The 18,300-nt window shown below is 41.6% G+C and overlaps 2 protein-coding genes across 3 annotated transcripts in view; one reads left to right on the top strand and one right to left on the bottom strand.

Annotated features, from left to right (window-relative positions):
• CYFIP1 (cytoplasmic FMR1 interacting protein 1) overlaps window positions 1-1,943 on the top strand; it is a 79,935-nt gene extending 77,992 nt beyond the window's left edge. The window contains exons 30-31 of the mRNA XM_065626804.1: window positions 202-349; window positions 818-1,943. Of these exons, the coding sequence (XP_065482876.1) occupies window positions 202-349; window positions 818-982 (313 nt within the window). The 3' untranslated portion in view covers window positions 983-1,943. The remainder of the gene's footprint in view (window positions 1-201; window positions 350-817) is intronic.
• Window positions 1,944-3,722: 1,779 nt separating this feature from the next.
• NIPA2 (NIPA magnesium transporter 2) lies at window positions 3,723-17,547 on the bottom strand. Of its 2 annotated transcripts, XM_065626805.1 has the most exons (8): window positions 17,281-17,547; window positions 14,550-14,606; window positions 9,317-9,377; window positions 8,758-8,980; window positions 7,044-7,100; window positions 6,364-6,454; window positions 5,638-5,798; window positions 3,723-4,748 (listed from the first exon to the last, which is right to left on the bottom strand). In XM_065626805.1, the coding sequence occupies exons 4-8, from the start codon at window positions 8,894-8,896 to the stop codon at window positions 4,111-4,113; spliced, it is 1,086 nt and encodes a 361-aa protein (XP_065482877.1). In that variant the 5' UTR covers window positions 8,897-8,980; window positions 9,317-9,377; window positions 14,550-14,606; window positions 17,281-17,547; the 3' UTR covers window positions 3,723-4,110. The 2 variants fall into 2 exon arrangements, with proteins under 2 accessions (XP_065482877.1, XP_065482878.1); XM_065626806.1 differs by lacking the exon at window positions 9,317-9,377.
• Between the last annotated feature and the right edge of the window lie 753 nt (window positions 17,548-18,300).

Genomic DNA, 18,300 nt, shown 5'->3' with positions numbered 1-18,300 from the left:
TCCCTTTGCATTGCTTGTGGTATCTGGAAAGAGAACTTAATTTACTAGAGATTCTGCAGTATTTTCTAGATTAATGTCTAACATATCCTAGAGTCATATATATGTAGTTTAGTGCAATGGCTGAGCACTGAGCGTTTCCCGTGGATATGTTTCTGAAGATTTAGGCGAAATGCGCTTTCTGTGGTGTGTTTACCGTTCCAGGCAGTGCTTTGGAGACGGCTTGCACTGGGCTGGCTGTATGATCATCGTGCTTTTGGGACAGCAGCGTCGCTTTGATGTGTTGGATTTCTGCTACCACCTATTGAAAGTCCAAAAGCATGATGGCAAAGATGAGGTTATAAAGAATGTGGTGAGTTGAAAACATCTGTTCTGTACTTGCTGTAGTAATGAAGACAAGGATAAATCAGAGCTGTTCGTACTTGGATGCAGTGTAGATGTAGCAATTGCTTTTTTGAGTGAAATGCTGAAAATGAGGGCACCAGGGATTTTAGGACAAAAGATTAAAGCATTAGTACTGGAGTCTGAAGACTGGTCAGTGAGAACTCTGATTTCCTGAATACGTGGGATTTTCTTAATGCTTCCTGTCTCATATATGTGCATTCGGATTATGACCAGGCTGCTGTAAATTGCCCTTTTTTGTACAAAAAGCACTCTCAAAAACCAAAATGCACCTTGCATTTTCACTGGATTAGGCGTGGAAGGGAAACATTCGTAACATGCCTGGGAAAGGTGAGGTAACAGCATTTGCTGCTTTTGTGTCTAAGGCTTTTTATCTCCAAAGCTAATTCCCGTGTATCTGTTCTTTTGATGGTTGCAGCCTTTGAAGAAAATGGTTGAGAGAATTCGCAAGTTCCAGATTCTGAATGATGAGATAATTGCTATTTTGGACAAGTACTTGAAGTCAGGCGATGGAGAGAGCACACCCGTGGAACATGTGCGCTGCTTCCAGCCACCTATTCACCAGTCTCTTGCCAGCAACTAGACTTCCCACCTAACGATACTTTTTGCAGCTATTTAAGCTAAAAGTATGAGAAAAAAACAACAAACAAAACCCAGACAGTTTTAAGGAATCCTCTCATCTGCATTTTTCAGTATGCCTGTGCCATTTGAGTGGTGCGCTGTCCTTTTCACTCTCCAAGCACAGTAACTGTATACAATCCATACCTATTTTTCTAGACTAAAATTTTATACACTTTGATTAAAAACCTGCGACTGTAAAAGATTTTTGAAATCTCTTTGCATTCCTGTACTGAGGTGGCCATTTTAGACTGGACTGGCTTAATTTCCCCCTGAAGCTATCAAAATAATAGCTGTGGAGGATAAGAAACTGGGGTCTGTAGAAAAAATTTTTAGAAATCAATTCCTAACTGTTTGTATTAGAGCATTAATTGCTTAATTAGCCTTTATTAAAAAAACAACCAACTGACTCTGCTGGTGCTTTGTGAATAATTTTTTTTAGTCCCTTGATTATTTTTCCTCTTTGCAAACTATTCTCTGAGATGAGTAATTATGGAAATGAAGGCTAATTAAGGTGATTGTTTCAAAGTTCTTTAACATGGAGATGACTGATAGTATCCTGGTCTTTGTAAAAGGCAGTAGTTTAACTGATGAGAATGGGAACTGATTGCTTTTTCCTAGTGAGAGCTTCTAACACAATTTAGGTTTTGGTTGGTGATACATACCTATACATGTTTACAAGTGATAAGGAATTCTTGTTTACGAGAATCTCAAATATAGCGATCAGGTGTAAACTATCCAAGTACATTAACTCTAATAATGTCAATCATGATTTACTTATGGAAAGTATTTGTTTAATTACACTTACTGTATTATGCAAACACCGCATCAGTAAAATCGTTTGTAAAACTTCAGCAACTGTAGAAGTTGAATTTCAAAGAAACCTGTTCGGACAAAAGCTGGGAACTCCTGCTTGCTGACTGCAGAATCCTAACGGAGCTTTTCAGCGGGCTGTTGGGATCAGCCCAAGACAAATGTGCGTTAAGATAATTACAGGTTTTTACCTGGGATTTCTGGAAACATTACTTGGTTAACTTTTCTAACCCCTAGTGTCAAACCAAGAAGCCATCCCTTTGAGAATCCATTTTTCTCCCTTTCCTCTTACATATTTTCTCCTGCTCAGCTCTTCTCAGATGTTTCACAGCAGAAAGAGCCCAGTAATGGGCAGAAATCAGCATCTGACAGAGAAGGTATGAAGTAGATGAGGAAAGCGTAGGTGCCAGGCTGGCAGGGAACTGGATTTTTAAGGAAAAAAGAAGCGAGGTGAAATTCCTCAGCAAAACAGAGGACAGATGTGTCAATCTGTACGCAAATTTCCACCACCACAGGTTTTCCCCAGATGTCTGCCTTTCTGGGGTGGTCCCTGTCATGGTGGGGATGCACACAAGACTGCCTGCTGCGGGGGACACAGAAGTAGGAAATGCTCGTGCTTTGTTACACTAGCTCGTTGCAGGGTTTCTTTTACAAGGTGCTAACATGCAAGTTTTCTTTAAGAAACATTCCTGTTTTAGTTCTCAGCACCACTGGGTGAAGAGGACTTCTGGCCAGCCAAACATTTCCCTAAGCTTCAGGCTTCAAGTAAGGAAATGAACAAGTTTCTTAATTTGTTGAGATAATAATTGGTTGAGATAGAAGTCTCATGCACCTGAGGCTTTGGCTTAGCACTGTGGTGCAGAAACAGTTAATTAATAAAGCCTGGGTTTTTATGGTTACGAAATATTTAACTAATCATGGTGTGAAGTAAATTGTAATTCTTACCAGTTAACTGGCAGCAGTAAGAAACTTGGTCACCAACATCTTAAAACTACTACTGTTAATACAGACTTCAAGATTTGTTTTTTCCCCTGTAGGTAGTATGGATTTAAAAGAATTCAGACATCAGATTGTTGTTTTGCATTTTCAAAGGTTTTTTTCATTTTCAACAGGATGGATACTAGACTTTAAAGGACTTAAAACATGTAACTACTCCTCCTGTTGAAAAGGAGAAATGCAGCTAGGTGCACAGAAGGCATCGTGCTTTTGATTTCAAATTCTCTCTTATCAAAACCTGCGGGTCTGGAGAACAAAGCATCTATGATGACATATAGCCATAGACTCCACTGTATGAAATTATAACCTGCTCTTCGGCTGGGCTGGCACTAGGCACAGCAGGCAGGAGTGCAGTGACACCTCAGCCGTTTTGCTTCTGCCCTGCTGCCCCCCAGTACTGTGCTCTGTGTGGTGCAAGCATCAGGGGCATGTGGCTCCCTAACCCAGCAGTGCTGACCTGGTGTCCCTTAAAATTAGGTAGAAGTTCAATTCCCAATCTTTAGGTAGAAGTTCAAATCCCAGTCTTTAACCAGAGACTTTAAAGAAACTTTTTCTTGCTTGATTGCTTGACACCTTGGCCCCTCCTGCAAGTACAACATGTACTAGAGGAAGGCAGCAGAGGTTGTTTTGCAGGTAAGCACACAACGGACAAATTACAGCAGCAACTAGTTCTGTCTGTACCAAATAATTTCTAAGCTTCACATCTACACTAGAAGGGCTGTTATAAAAATTATATTGATTTTTATTTTCTGCCTTTGTGAACTTGAAAACTTATCACCCCTCCTTAAGCAATGACATTATGTCCCACATTTTTTACCCTTTTTTTTTTTTTAAACTTACAGAGTAGTTACTGCAGCTCATGTTTTAGCATGTTTACACAGTCCCTCAGCCTTCAGCCAGGGCACAAGTACAAAGGATTCAGGTTCACTGCAATCTTTTTTACCACCAATGCAGAAATAAAGCAATTTATTTTGGAAAAAAATGTCATTAGTGCAATACATCTTAAAACAGAAGAATTAAGTGAAAGTATTTACACATAAGTTAAGCAACAAAACCAACCGTGGTCTGAGGTCATTTTAGTATTTTTTTTAAAGTAAAAATAAGGCAAATAAAAACCCCTTCAGTGTCCTTTACCCAAACTAATCAATCAAACTTAAAAATTAACGATTGTCTACACATACTGTTAAAAAGTACATGATTTTCCAGACAAGCTCAGACATTTCACAGCAGGAAAAAAAAATTCCAGAGTTACAGAATTGTTCTTTTCTTAACAGATAGATATTTTCAGAAGGCTGACAGGCTACCATTTCTCCTGGCTGCGGGACTCTCAGTGGATTGTATTTCACCTAGACAGGCAGAACTTTCTTCATCGTGATTTAAGCAGTCGTACATGCTCAGCAAAGTACCATTTGCTGCTCTATCGTCTTTCCGCAAAGAGAGGGGCAGATTTGCGAGAGTGAAGTTAACATCTTTGAAGGCATGCAATAAAAAGATCCCCACGATAATAGTCAGGAAGCCACTGAAGGTGCCAATAATGTCATCGGCCGCCATGTGCTGCCATTCCTTCAAGAGGATGGCAGAACAAGTTAAAACAGATGTCGTGAAGATTACATAATATATTGGAGTCACTATCGAAGTGTTGAATATATCCAGAGCCCTGTTTAAATAGTTGATCTGCGTGCTCACACAGACAACAAGGCTTGGCACCAGAATCCAAGACAAGGGATGTTTCAGCACTGGTTTTCCAGCAAAAAATTCCTTTATAGCAATGCCCAAACCTTTTACACAGGAGACTGATAATGCTCCGATTACAGAGCAAATTGTTATGTACACAAGAATGTTGGTCTGTCCATGACGAGGTCCCACCACAAATATCAGAATTAAAGACACAATGACAACAAGAGTTGCGAAGACTACAAAACCTGTCGTTGAGCAGAAAAAAAGAAACCCTGTTATTAAGGTACACTACGAAAAGGTACCAAGAATACATGTGAACAGTGCAGGTGGCTCAGCTTAAACAGAAAAGCTGAGGATGTTCCTCACTACTCCTCCGATAACAAAGCTGAAATGATTTTAGAGTGAGCCAGCTAAAGCAAAGACTGAACCTCAGCCAGAGTTTAGTACCTTTACCAGTCTATCAGCAAGACATCTACGGGATTAGATTGCTAAACTGCCCTACACAGAGACTCTCTGAGGTGTAGATGCCACTGGGTACAGGTTTGTCTCTGAAGGCTTCTGAAGCAGGTACATTTTGGCAGGCTGCTGCATTCATCAGCAGATTTCCAATAATCACGTGGTTCCTTAAGATCAGCTTTTTAATATCTCTGTGCTGGCTATTTCCTCATGTTTAAAATAGGATTTGTCTTTGCATGGGTAGTATTTTGCAGGTGTGTATTTGCGAGTGCCTGAGCTTCCATGTAAGCGTAGGGGCGAGTCTTCAGGATTACATGTCTCAGCAGACACCACCGAATCTACTTTTCATTTTAAGGAGAGCTCACAGTTGGGCTTAGAGACTGATGCGCTTCAATTAAAATTTCTATAAATTGCGTTTATACGACTGTGCTGCTGCATTTGTTTAAACTGTCATCTCAGTGGTTCACATGAAGACACCTTGTTCAAGGCCAGACAAGTTCACTGGCATCATTGCAAAGCTCCCTATGGAATTATGTCACAGAATTCAAATCTCTACTTCATTTGGACAACATGGAGCAGGCATGGGCTCTCTCCCCAGCCTTACTTGAAAGCAACGGTAATGAAACTATAATAAAGGAACAATGGGCTGAGTACATAACAAGCCAGCATTTTTCTTACCTGGATCACCTAGTTTGTGGGACATTTCATTCAAAGTTTCTACTTCCTCCTCTTGTGGAGCATGAATTACCATCACAGTTGATCCCAGTATGCTTAGCAAACACCCTATTTTTCCGTGTAGATTAAGTTTTTCATTTAAAAAGAAGGATGACAGAATGGCACTAAGAAGAAAAAAAAAAAAAGCACCAGCAAACATGGAATTAGCAACATCTCAATTTGCTCATCAGCCTACAGGTTGCTTAGACTATACGGGTCACTTGCACACACAATGTGCAGCTTAAAAATAGCTACATAGTTGATTTTCCATTTCAAGATACTTGCTATGGACAGAACTACCTGTGAGTATTTGGCATCTCTCCCCAGAACCCCTTTTTTATGCTGCCTCCCAAAAAACTCTCTATCTAAGCACTTGTAAAAATAATATTTTTAATACAAAAATCTTTACTCAGCAATGAAAATATTACTCTGTTGTATAGAACATGTTTCTGAAATGCAGAAGATGACAGATTTTCACAGACTGAGATGTAGATGCATTGCTAGGACCCTTTTATCCATAGTCATTTAACATTTGGAGAACCTTGAAGTTACTCCTGATGCTTATAAGCACTCTTTATTTATTGTTAAGAACCAACCACTTTTATTAGAGCATATTTCAGTGACATATTTCTAAATAAATATTTTATTTCTCTCTCTGAAATCACACTGCTTTCTGTTAGTGTTTCTTACCTTACAAGAACACTGAGAGCTCCTAAAGGAGTCACTAATGTAGCTGGTGCAAAAGCATAGGCAGCAAAGTTTGCTACTTCACCAGCTCCCACTGCAGAGTAATAAGAAAAAAGAAAAAAAAATAGTTAGGCCGTTTTACACAAAAAACCCGTGAATTAAAATTAATTCAGCCAAATTAGAAGATGTTTTATTTTGGTGTCTAAGTTGCCGCTCCCCAGCCTGCCAACTTGAGTCATGTCTGCATGGAGACATCTGCAATTGCAGGATACGGAGCAATGTACACATTAAGCCACAGTTACTTGAACACAGCCAGTAAGTCCAGAGTTTAAGCAACAAAAAAACAAACAAAAAAGTTCATCCCAAAATATACTTCCCTCTAAAGAATCCTGTGTATCTAAGCACTTCTCTGCTACGACAAAAACCAGAATGCATATGCTAGCAGAAAGACCAATGTCTGCCTAGTCCCACTGTCCAAAGAAGGCAGTAAAATCAATGAAAGAACTTGTGGTGTGAGAGAAGTTATATTAAAACCATTAGAGCTGCACCTGTGAAATCACCACATAGCATTACGATCCATTGTAGAATCCTCATCTCGCTCCTTTTTTGTAACCATTGCTGCCATCTGTGGCATATTTATTTATTTAAATTATAGAATGCAGATTATATTTTTGATTACTTACTTGAAAGAAGTCCAGCCCACCACAGCCACTCCTTAAGGTATGCATGACCACCTTGACCTAAAATTGAAAGAATGTTTGCTACTCCATTAAAAACATACATTGACTAAGCATAAGCTGTGACTGATAACATCACCATAACATAATTTTTGCAGCCCATGCCCTTAAAAACATGAGCAGCCTTTTGATACTTTATAGCTAGAAGATTGAAATAAACATCTCTGAATTTATGATGTGCATATGCTTCCTACAGCCTTTGAAAACTAGTTATTTTATTTCTTTTGTTTTAGAAACGGTAGTGATGACCACATCTGCATTACCCTGAAAGCCAGTTCTTTCAACTCTTTGTACTGACATGAGAAGCCAAGCTATGCGACTCTTATGAGTGCTATTTTGTGGAAATGAAGTGTGGCTTATGTGATTGATTACAGGTACAAATATGTGAAATGTAGTCACACTTTCCCATTCCAAACCAGAGAGCATAAATTACATAGCTCAAGATCTTTTAGAAGCAGAGGTGACAGGTACTGAAATATTCAGATTCAAGCTTCTGAGTTATCTGAGGATGCTGCAACCACCCTATCTAAATCTACCCTCTTTCAGTTTAAAATTGTCGCCCCTTGTCCTGTCACTACAGGGCCTGATAAAGTCTCTCTCCACTTTTCTTTTAAGCTCCCTTTAGAGATTGAAAAGCCACAATAAGGTCTCTCCAGAGCCTTGTCTTCTCCAGGCTGTACAAGCCCAACTCTCTCAGCCTGTCCTCACAGCAGAGCTGTTCCAGCCCTCTGGTCATTTTTGTGTCCCTCCTTCTGTCCCCTCTCCACCAGGTCCATGTCTTTCCTGTACTGAGGGCTCCAGAGCTGGACGCAGCACTCCAGGTGGGGTCTCACCAGAGCAGAGCAGAGGGGCAGAATCACCTCCCTTGACCTGCTGCCCACGCCCCTTCTGATGCAGCCCAGGATACAGTTGGCTTTGTGGGCTGTGAGTGCAATTGCCGGATCATGTCCAGTTCTTCATCCACCAGTAGCCCAGGTCCTTCTCTGCAGGGCTGCACTCAATTCATTCACAGCCCAGCCTGTATCTGTGCTTGGGATTGTCCCAACCCACGTGCAGGACCCATGAGGTTCTCACGGGCCCACCTCTCAAGCCAGTCAAGGTCCCTCTGGATGTCAACCCTTCCCTCCAGCATGTCAACAGCTTGGTGTCATCTGCAAGCTTGCTGAGGATGCACTCCATCCCACTGTCTATGTCATTGATGAAGATATTACATAGTATCAGTTCCACTATGAAGAGGCACATTACTTGTTACACACAATTATTACATGTCATTTTTAGTTTTCTAAAGCAATCTTTTCACACTCAAACACAATTAACGTTCTCCTAAATTCACTCATTCAGGAGCACAGATGTAGTTAAGAGCGCTGGTTCCAACTTCCATTTGCAAGTATAATTCAGACATAACTGACATGTGAATGCATCCTTCAACAGGTGTCCCTAGAAGGCATTACATGCAAATTAAATAGCATGTATCACACACAGAATTATTTGCATCTGACACCAGAGGGAAAAAGAAAAACCATCGACACATCAGCTATACATTTTAGGTTTTGTGTACCTGTTAACAAACAAAAAAAAGTCAAATAAGATCATAAGTTTAGTAATCTTCCTTTGAACAGCAAAACTTAGATGTCAGCAAATTCCTTAAACACGTATTTACCTGCTCTCATGGAGCCTTTCCTAGCTAACCGGAGAAGGCCTTTCTTTTTGAGGATGAAACTTCCTCCGATGAAAATGCTGGAACTCATAGCCAACACCAGACCAATACAGAAGTCATATCTCCCACGAGTTTGGCTCATCTCGTAAACTACTAACTACTGTCACATTGATCAAGGAACAGCAGAACTTCTGTTACTCAACAGGAGATGATGCAACGCTGAAACCTGAGCAAAACAAACACATCAGAATTAAATTGGTAGAAACACATACTGCACGGGGAAATCCTCAACAGCTTGTGTGACTGGCTCTCCTGTGAATGGTCCCTGCTATGAGCGGCTAAATAAAAAAGGCAATCTACTAACAGGTCTGAACACCCAGAAGGAAGGGCTTCTGACCTAGCATATAAAAACTGAAACACAAACAAATAAAAGTTCTTGGGGAAAAAAAAAAAAAGCTCAGGAAAACTTGAAGATGTGTCATTGGTTTTTCTTTTCATTAAGTACACAGATCCATGCCCGTCACACCATGTAACTGATGATACTGAGCAAACAATTACTTACATTGAAATCAGTTTGTAAGAGGCTTTGAGAACAGCCACAGCATTTCTGCCACATAAACTCACTAGAAAAATGAGAGAGAAGATTAGAACGGCTGTTTAATCATATAGTATAGTAACTTCCCTAACGCAAACAAGCTTGAGATGTATGCATGTGCACTTATCCTCTAACCAACAGGGAAATCTGGAACAAGAACTAAGGCATTTGTTTGCTGGTATATTCTACAAAGTTTCCCATACCTGCATGAAGCATATTTTCAGCTTAGCTACACTAATTATTAAGAGTTTACAGTTTAAAAGCTTTCACCTAGCCTGCTAAGACTCCAAATTTAGTTAGGCAACACCTCCAACAACAGCTTAGCAGAAGACAGCAATTTTTAGGCTAGAAATCAACATTTTACACATTCAACCTCCTGCTTAACAAGAAAATTTCAGTGCATCTTTTCTCCTGTTACAAGCTGCAATGAGGATATCCTGGATTCCACCTAACACATAAGATTTTGAATTTAAGGTTATCTCTATTAATAACTTTTAAACAAAAAAAAAAAAAGCTCAAGGTACTTTCAAGGTGATTAACTTCCGCATAGTATGAGGGGAAATGAAAATCATTTTTAGGCTTTGATTTCGAGACAACTGATCACTACAACAGTATAGAGAACTGTTCAAAAGGAAGAAAACATCTATAGATAAAACAATTTTTATTTCCTGGGAACACCAATCACAGATACGCCAAGAATAGCATTTAGCTCCCTAAGCAATTATTTTCCAGATACTCAGAAGCATGCCATATGACCTAAGTTGCATCAACAAGCTTTTGAATTAAAAGAAAAAGGGGGCAAAGGAGGGAATAAAATATTTCTGCTTTCGTGGTTATTAGAATCTGAATTCCACAGCTTTAATGCTGAGATACAGCATCAGCTTCCCTGAGCAAGAGTACAGTGCTGGTGTCAATACCAAGCATCCCCTTGCATGCCCAGGCTGCAGCAGACAGACACATGCACCCACACCCTGGGGGTCCAGGACGAGATAAAATCATGTTCCAGTCTGCCACGCAAGTTCACAGTTCCGATTTCTGAACCTGTTTCTCCAAAACCTGTTTTCTTCCAGTACTGCCTTTCCCTGTACATTCTTGCTTCCAACTTTGGTGGATTTGCTACAACTCTACGAAAAACCTAGCAGAGAATGACAGGTAAGTGAACATTAAAACTGAACACAAATCCACTTACTTGCATCCAGTAAGGCTGTGAAAAAGTACAGGAAAACAGTCCCATTTAATAAGCACTCAACACGACACTACTCAAAATGCTGCAAAAGTGACTGTTCAAAATTCTCAAATCCTCTTCCCTTAATCCTTGCATAGCAGTTTTTAATATCTTATTTCTCTGCTTTCATTTTCTAGCAAATTTTAAAAATAAACTTAAGGAGATTCTTGCATGATACAAAAATCACCTACCAAAACCAAAAAAGACAAATCATTAGTGAGGGAGACAGGTGAGAACAAGCCACCTCACTAACTGCACCAAATATTCTTCTGGTTTTGAATTCAAAGCAAGATTTTCAGTCCTCTGAAGGATAAATGCATTTTTTAATGTAAGGAAAAGACATGAAGAGACTTTTGTGACTGTTCTCTCTCACCTTTTCTAGCAGTCGTATGTCACAGTGTTCAGGTAATCAAACTAAGAGTGTTCTAACTCCAGCTGGTGTAAAATGTGATACTCGTATAGCATCACCTGGGGGAGGGGAGCTTCTTTTGCTGAGCTTTTCTACTCTACCAGCGTTTTCAACAGTTGCTACTCTAGTTATATTACTAACAGGAGTATTTCTACTAGTGTAGCTTTTTACTAAAACAGAACTCACCATACTGACAAAACCACTTTTTTTTTCCTCCTTTCCCTGGCTTGCATAGCTTCATCTATATGAAAACATTTCTGACAGAAGTAAAGAGCATCAGTTAGTCCCATCTTGACATCTTCCACCCACTGCATGTCAGAGACAAGGGAGAAGAAGCAAAGGCTGCTTTTCTTTGCGACAAAGAATTTGATTGCAGAAGAATGAGGAAAACTTGCAAGTTAACAGATAATTTTCTGAATTGAGACTTAAAAACGCCCAAGGGATGCTACACTTCAGAACTAGTAGTTCTATTCTCCTGCAAGTCCCACGTACATCAAAGAGTTTTTGATTTGCTGTCAACCACTTCGTTAAGTTTGTAAACAACTCAAATCTCAACCAATTCTTCCCGTAAATCCCTGCTGGCTCTTCTTTTTAAGTTTAACTGTCCACACAGACATGGCCAGTCCCACTTCTGCTTGGGTTGGACTGCGATACTTCCACCTAAGGTCTATACAGATGTCTACATTTGCTGACCATTTCTGCAGCACAGTTGTGGTGAACCCAACTTCTCTCTGAAGAGGTTTGGTCCACTTTGCATACAGTGCAGATGTAATTTGCATGCATAGAACTGACATGTATAGCTGCAAAGGCAAAGCAATAGCAGGCACAGGAAGTTTTACACTTCAGGAAATCAGTAGTTTAATTATAACCCTAAGACTTAGTAAAAGAAAAGGAACTAATGAGTTGTCATAATATTTTTTCTTGATGATATTTATATTTGGAAATTTAAAAGAAAATAATCACAAAATGAGAAGTTTCTGGAAGAAATACTCCTCTCAGGTTTCAGCTTTGGGACATGCCAAAGCTGTCCTGTCCCAGCAGCCAGGGCCACTACTAAGTTCTAAACAGGAGAGAAGCCAGAAAAGGTAGGAGTTAAATAAAGCTGGCAGTGGGTTTAGTTGGATTTGCTGTATTTCTGCAAATGTTCTTTAATCAAGTTCATGGCTCATTTTAACACAGAGTATTTCATCCATTCAAGACTAGCAGGTTAATGGAACAGTAACAGTTTGCCTCTCTGATTCAGGAGATGCAATGAGGGGATGAGACTTTCCTACCCACGGAAGCTACATTTACAACGCCTCGAAGAACCACCCACTTATGAACTGCCCGTGGATCACCTGGTATCATGAGTCATAACTCTCAGCGTGCAACAGTGCAATGACAAACACAGCGAATGTATATAAAGTCTGAAGGTTATCTGACAGGAAGAGACAGGGAAAAAGCTTCCTGAAAAAAAACCTGTAGGACATAAGCAAGTCCAGATTAACCACAAAGTTTGCTTGCTTATTTTTAAGATGTAACCGAGAACTATCACAAATGCTGACAAGATATAGACAGAATCACAGAATAGTTGGGGTTGGAAGGGATCTCTGGAGATCACCTAGTCCAACCCACCTGCTAAAGCAGGTTCACCAGAGCAGATCGCACAGGAATGTGTCCAGGTGGGTTTGAACGTCTCCAGAGAAGGAGACTCCACAACCTCTCTGGGCAGCCTGTTCCAGTGCTCTGGCACCCCCACTGTGAAGAAGTTTCTCCTCATATTCAGATGGAACCTCCTGTGCTTCAGTCTCTGCCCGCTGCCCCTCATCCTACCAGTGGGCACCACTGAAAAGAGTCTGGTCCCATCCTCTTGACACTCACCCCTGAGATATTTATAAGCATTGATAAGATCTTCTCTCAGCCTTCTCCAGGCTGAACAGACCCAGCTCTGGTCTAAAGCACAAGAAACACTTCTTTGTCTTTTTTCTCAGAAGTACTTTTCTCCCAAAAGCAGCACATACACAGTGCTCAAAAGATGTTATATTTATCATAACAAGTAAGCCCTCTAAATATTCAGAAACACTAAAAGCGGTGTCATGAGACAAAATAATATTTTACATTTACAAGCAGCAGATAAGCATAAGTATGTATGAGGGAGTTATCAGCCAAAGAAAATGAGTATTACTTCCACAAGTTGCACATTGTATGGAAGCAATAATTATAGTTGGAAAAGTAAACACGGTGGATTGCTTCAACTTTGCCTACTTAACCACCAGCTTCTAAGAGTTTAGTAATCTATATGTATGCTAAAATATTTAAATGGTAGAATTCACCATTTTGTCTAAAACCTGATCTTCTTAACTGTGAACAGGATCATGTCACTAAGCTAAAAGGACCTTGACAGGACATTTACTTCAACTCTTTGCCATGTACAGCATCATTCACTGCTGCTCCTCATTACGGGTAATTCAGCCAAGCTTCTCCCAATAAATACTTAAGAAGGAAACTTCACAAACACCAGAGCCACGCTTTGATGCTGTTAGGAACTCTTGTATCTAACCATCTTCATCTAGATCATCACTTTGACTACCAGAGCCCATCATATTGTCCACTCTAGACTCGGAAAAGACACAACACTCTTCATCTCTGCACCCACATCTTAACATTACTCTGCAAGTTAGGTGCTTGGCACTTCCTGCTGTGCCCAGGTGGGTGTTTTGGTTTGTTTGTTTGTTTCGTGTTTTTTTTCGGTGTGTGGTATTTTTTGTTTGTTTGTTTTAATGAAGTCCAACTCCCAAAGCTGCATACAGTATTTTAGCTGAGTTATTATTACTTCTGCACCACAGTGCAAGACTAATATTTTTTTTCATACAATGCAAAATGGGTGGTTTTCTTAGCCATTCCTGAGCAGTCATCTACTGTTGACTCATCTTCAGCTTCTTTATTAGTATAACTTCCAAATTCTTTTCTACAAAACTACTGTTCTCTAAACTGTATTTGTATAGCCAATTATTCCCACCTGGGTGTAATAACTTTCTTTTACTTCCATAAAAAGCATCTTCCCCCCCCTGCCCCAGAAGTGTTTCCTGAAAATATTTATCTGAGTTTACACACTGGCAATCCTTCCCTGCTCAATGCCATTAATTATTTACTTGTCCTTTCAGCCAGATCACTAATATTAAACAGCACAAGATTCAGACATGACTCACATGGAAGGACGTTTAAATAAAAGTCTGTTTTGACAAGAGATTAGTAATAGTTATTCCAGGTACATCCATTCAGCACCTTTTGAACTGGTCTGTGGTATTTTATTTTCAATTCTGCTTATTTACAAGAGCTTCATGAGAAGTTTTACATTTCTAACATTGAAATAGAGCACCTATTTACTGCTCTCCTAGCCATAAAGCTTTTCATGGAAGAAAATGTTGCTTTTAACAAATACACATTGACTATTACGTGCCACACTGACTATTATGTGTTCCCTTCTTCCTTTCCACAGGCATAAAGCCACAAGAAACAGAAACACTCTCTAACAAAAAAAATTCAAATGTTTAGTTATAAGCTTTTTAAAGGCTCATTATACATACCAAATTTGTTCCGATATCCAGAGGCATTCACTTCTTAAATATTTCAACGTTAGTTTTCTAAAATAAAAGTTAAAAATAACATTAATTGGCATTTTAAGAATTCGGCTTAAAAAAGTATGTTCATCATTTCAAGTTAATCTCATTTTCATGCATGACACACAAGACTGTACATTGTCTCATCTATGCTTTAAAGAGGGACAGAACTTTTGTTTTAAAAACATTTGAATAACGAAGTAGTATGATTTTAAATTTGATCTTCCTTAGGTATGTCTCACCTGAAGCATTATAGTTATTTCTTCCCTTTGCTTTTAACTTTACTAATCAAAGAAACTAACTTGCAATCTAAACTATTCTTTAGAAGGTAACATGCTACAGTTGAACTGAAATGCTACTCCTTTCAGTTTTGTTCTGTAACTTAAGTGTTAAGGCACTTCTATTGCAAAAACTTATACAAAAAGTTTTAATTATTGACTTGGGTATGGTGAATTCTCAAGAGGATATTCATATACAGAACTCTGGAGCAGTGGAGAGTATGACACAGAAATATTCTCAGTAAGATTACTAAAATCCCCGAAATATAGCTAACTCCTTAATCAAAGTCTTCCTCAGTTACATTCTGTCTACTCATGAACATATCTTTTAAGCACAGGCATAGAGAGAACACTGAAAGGACAGATATAGTATTAAGATAAAAGAATTGTTGGTTTGAAACTTAGTCACGTACATCTCTAAAAGGCCACGCATACAGTACCCAAAGATTCTGTACACGGTTTTTAGCAAAGAGTACCTTCAATTTTGCACTGTAAGATACAGTTTTCCAGCTCTGTCAAAGTTAAATGGGTCTGCGAACTTACACACATTATTATTTACACATTACATAGGAAAGGTACAAAAAAATATTTAACTTCTTTATATTGTTACAGATATGCATATATATAATGTAATGTTAGAGGAACTAGCACAAGTACTTAGAAAGCAAAACATACATTAATGGTTCTAAAGTCGCCTATTTAAAAAGTTTTAGTTAAACCGTGGGAAAACTTATCCTTTATAGCAGATTTCTACCAATCAAGTAAATGCAATAAGCATTCCATTTTAAGAAATTGGGAGGAAACAAGAAAAATGCCACACTAAAAATTTTTGTAATCTTATTCTTTATATTTGCTATTTGTAGTTAGCCTCTTCTATAAAAAGATTGCTCTTCAATTAAAGCATTTTCACATAAAGCTAAAAAGTAACTCCACTAAAACACAATGCTATTCATGAACTAAACACAAACTAAAGACAGTGCTTTATAGCTGGTACTGTATTGACTGTATTTCCTGGAAGTCTATGAGAACAGATCCAAGATAAGAGCAGATGACATGACTTGCTTCATCTTTGCTGTACCTAGGACACCCACTCCAATCTCAGTAAGATGAGTCACAAGTACGGGTTCACTGAAGTTTTACCTTTACTATTTCAGATGGGCAGTTTCAAATTTGAGATAAGCCAGTTAGTTGAAGTCAAATCTAGACATTAGCCACTGTTTTTTCATTTACATGACTGATAATGTTATAACCTGCTTTCTATTTGCTGAGATTTTGTCCTGAGAATTAGTAACTTTAACAAAAGCAGAACTAGTGTGACATTGAATTCCAAATGCAATGATACTGATAAAAAGTTACGCAATTATTTCCTATCAATGAACTCATTACCTTTCAGGGGAAAAAAACCTAACTGTACACAATGAGGTACATCAGAAGCATTCAGAAAGAGCCAGGATGACTTAGGTCTATTATGTTTTAACTAAAAACAATGTTAAATGTATTACTGGAAAATTAGAAAGTTGACAGGTTAAAAAAGATTAGAAGAAAAACCCAGAGACTAAAGAGCCAGACCCAGTCTATGTAAGAGTGAACATAAACCATCATTCTGAATATAAATTTTAAATTACTTTTTTTCCATCTCAAACTAAAGCACTGCCAGGGCTCTGAAGTTCCACTGAAGTCGATCTGGAACCATGCTGCACCACCCTCAACCTCAGCTGAACTCAATCCTGAGCCAAACCGAAGCCAAACTGGTTTAGCTCCCTGATTAACACCGCACACGCTCCATTAAAAAGGACAACAGCTCTGGAGCTCCGGCACAACTAGAATACTGTCACTTGCCAATTCCGTCCAGCCAGAGAACCTAACAAACATTCAGATTTTTTTTTTTTTTTTAAAACCTTGGCCTCCAGAGCTCAAACCACCACAAGTTTCCCATTACGAAGACACCACCACGGCGAAAGTCTCCCTGGGCTTCTGCAGCCAGGTTCAAGGCCCGGAGCCGTGACAGCCGCCCGCCGCCCGCCGCCCGCCCGGAGGAAGCGCGGCTCGCCCCGGCCTGCTCGCTCCTCGCCCGCAGCGCCCAACACCAAGGACCTTGCGCGGCTCAGGGAGCGGGGAGACAGGCGGCACCAGGCAGCAGCCGGAACAGCCGGGGCCCAGGGGCGGCGGGGCCGAGCGGAGCCCGGCGGCGCGGCCAGTGCCCTCCCGGCTGCGGGGAGAGCGCTCCGGCCGGGCCGCGGCCACACGTTGGGGTGGGGGACGCGCCGCGCGCCCGCAGGCAGCGCCCCGCCCCCGTCACCCAGCGACCCGAGCGCCCCCAACCGCCGCCTCGCCCCCCTCGGCCCGCCCTCCGAGCGGCCGGCCGGGCCCACCGCCACCGCCCGTCGGCCAGCCGGGCCCCCTCCCCGCGGCAGGCTTACCTGCGGTCACCGCCCCTCACATCCCCGCCGGGAGCGGCCCCGCGGCCGCCGCCGCGCGCGGACGGAGAGGAGGAGAAGGGGGAGGCCGGAGCGGGCGGTGGAAGGGACCGGTGCCCGCGCGGTCCACCGCCATGAGGGGAGGAGGGTGTGTAAGGGGGGGAGGGGAACCGGCGGCGGCCAACAACGGCGGCGGGAGCGCGAGCGCAGGCGGCGTCCTGTCCCTCACCGCCCCCTCCCCGCTGATCCCGGCAGCGCCCGCCGGAAGGGGCGGGGCCCAGCGCAGAGCGAGGCGGCGGTGGGGCCGGGCGCCCCGCCCACCTCGGGTCACGTGCCCCATCCCCGCGGCTCCTCCCCTTTCCCTCCCCGCGGGCACGGCCGGCGGCCGCGTCTCCGCGGCGCCCCCTAGTGGCCGGCCCGCGGGGCGAGGGGCGGTCGGCGCCACCACCGGTACGGGGAAAACGCGTCGTGGGAAGCGGCTCTGCCTCCCCCAGCGTCAGCCTCGGCTTCTAAAACCCCCCGCGGTGGGTGGCGGGCCGTGTCTCACCGCGGCGCTGCTCACCTGCAGCCGCGCCTGGCTCATCCCCGCGTGCCACCCAGGCACGCCCGCCAAAATCCACCTTACCCGGCTTTAACGCTCTTAAGGAAAAGAAAGGCTTGCATTGACAAACCGCATGCGGTAAGGGAAAGAGACGTTTTACAGGGTCGGGTAAGTGGCATGGTTTGTTTATTTTATTCAGGTCCCGCGCTCTTACTGCATGCTTTACAACCAAAACTGCTTTAATCTCGTACGACGTAGAATTGGTATATATGGTTAGACAAATACTTCTGCTCAGCTTCAACCATAACAAGCTTCAGACTCGGACGGCTCTTCAGTTTCTTCAAAACCCTTCGAGCAGGCTCCACGCAGCTGCCGTGCGACATCGGGTGCGGGTAACCAGCACTGCCAAAATACACGGGATGGCTCCGCACAGAAGATGCAACTCTGCCTTTTCAAACAGGACGGGACTGTTTTGTCACATC

The sequence above is a fragment of the Caloenas nicobarica genome, chromosome 1, assembly GCF_036013445.1.
Source record: "Caloenas nicobarica isolate bCalNic1 chromosome 1, bCalNic1.hap1, whole genome shotgun sequence".
Taxonomy (NCBI): domain Eukaryota; kingdom Metazoa; phylum Chordata; class Aves; order Columbiformes; family Columbidae; genus Caloenas; species Caloenas nicobarica.
The sequence above is the reverse complement of the archived record's forward strand: the minus strand, read 5'-3'. Positions and strand labels throughout refer to the sequence as shown.

What these genes read in the sequence shown, in the direction of transcription:
- NIPA2 (XM_065626805.1), bottom strand. Translation starts at nt 8,896, where the DNA reads ATGAGCCAAACTCGTGGGAGATATGACTTCTGTATTGGTCTGGTGTTG. An exon ending in GCTCTCAGTGTTCTTGTAAG is followed by an intron (nt 5,799 to 6,363) that starts GTAAGAAACACT and finishes TTTTCTTCTTAG; the next exon opens with TGCCATTCTGTCATCCTTCT. An exon ending in CCACAAACTAGGTGATCCAG is followed by an intron (nt 4,749 to 5,637) that starts GTAAGAAAAATG and finishes GCTCAACGACAG; the next exon opens with GTTTTGTAGTCTTCGCAACT.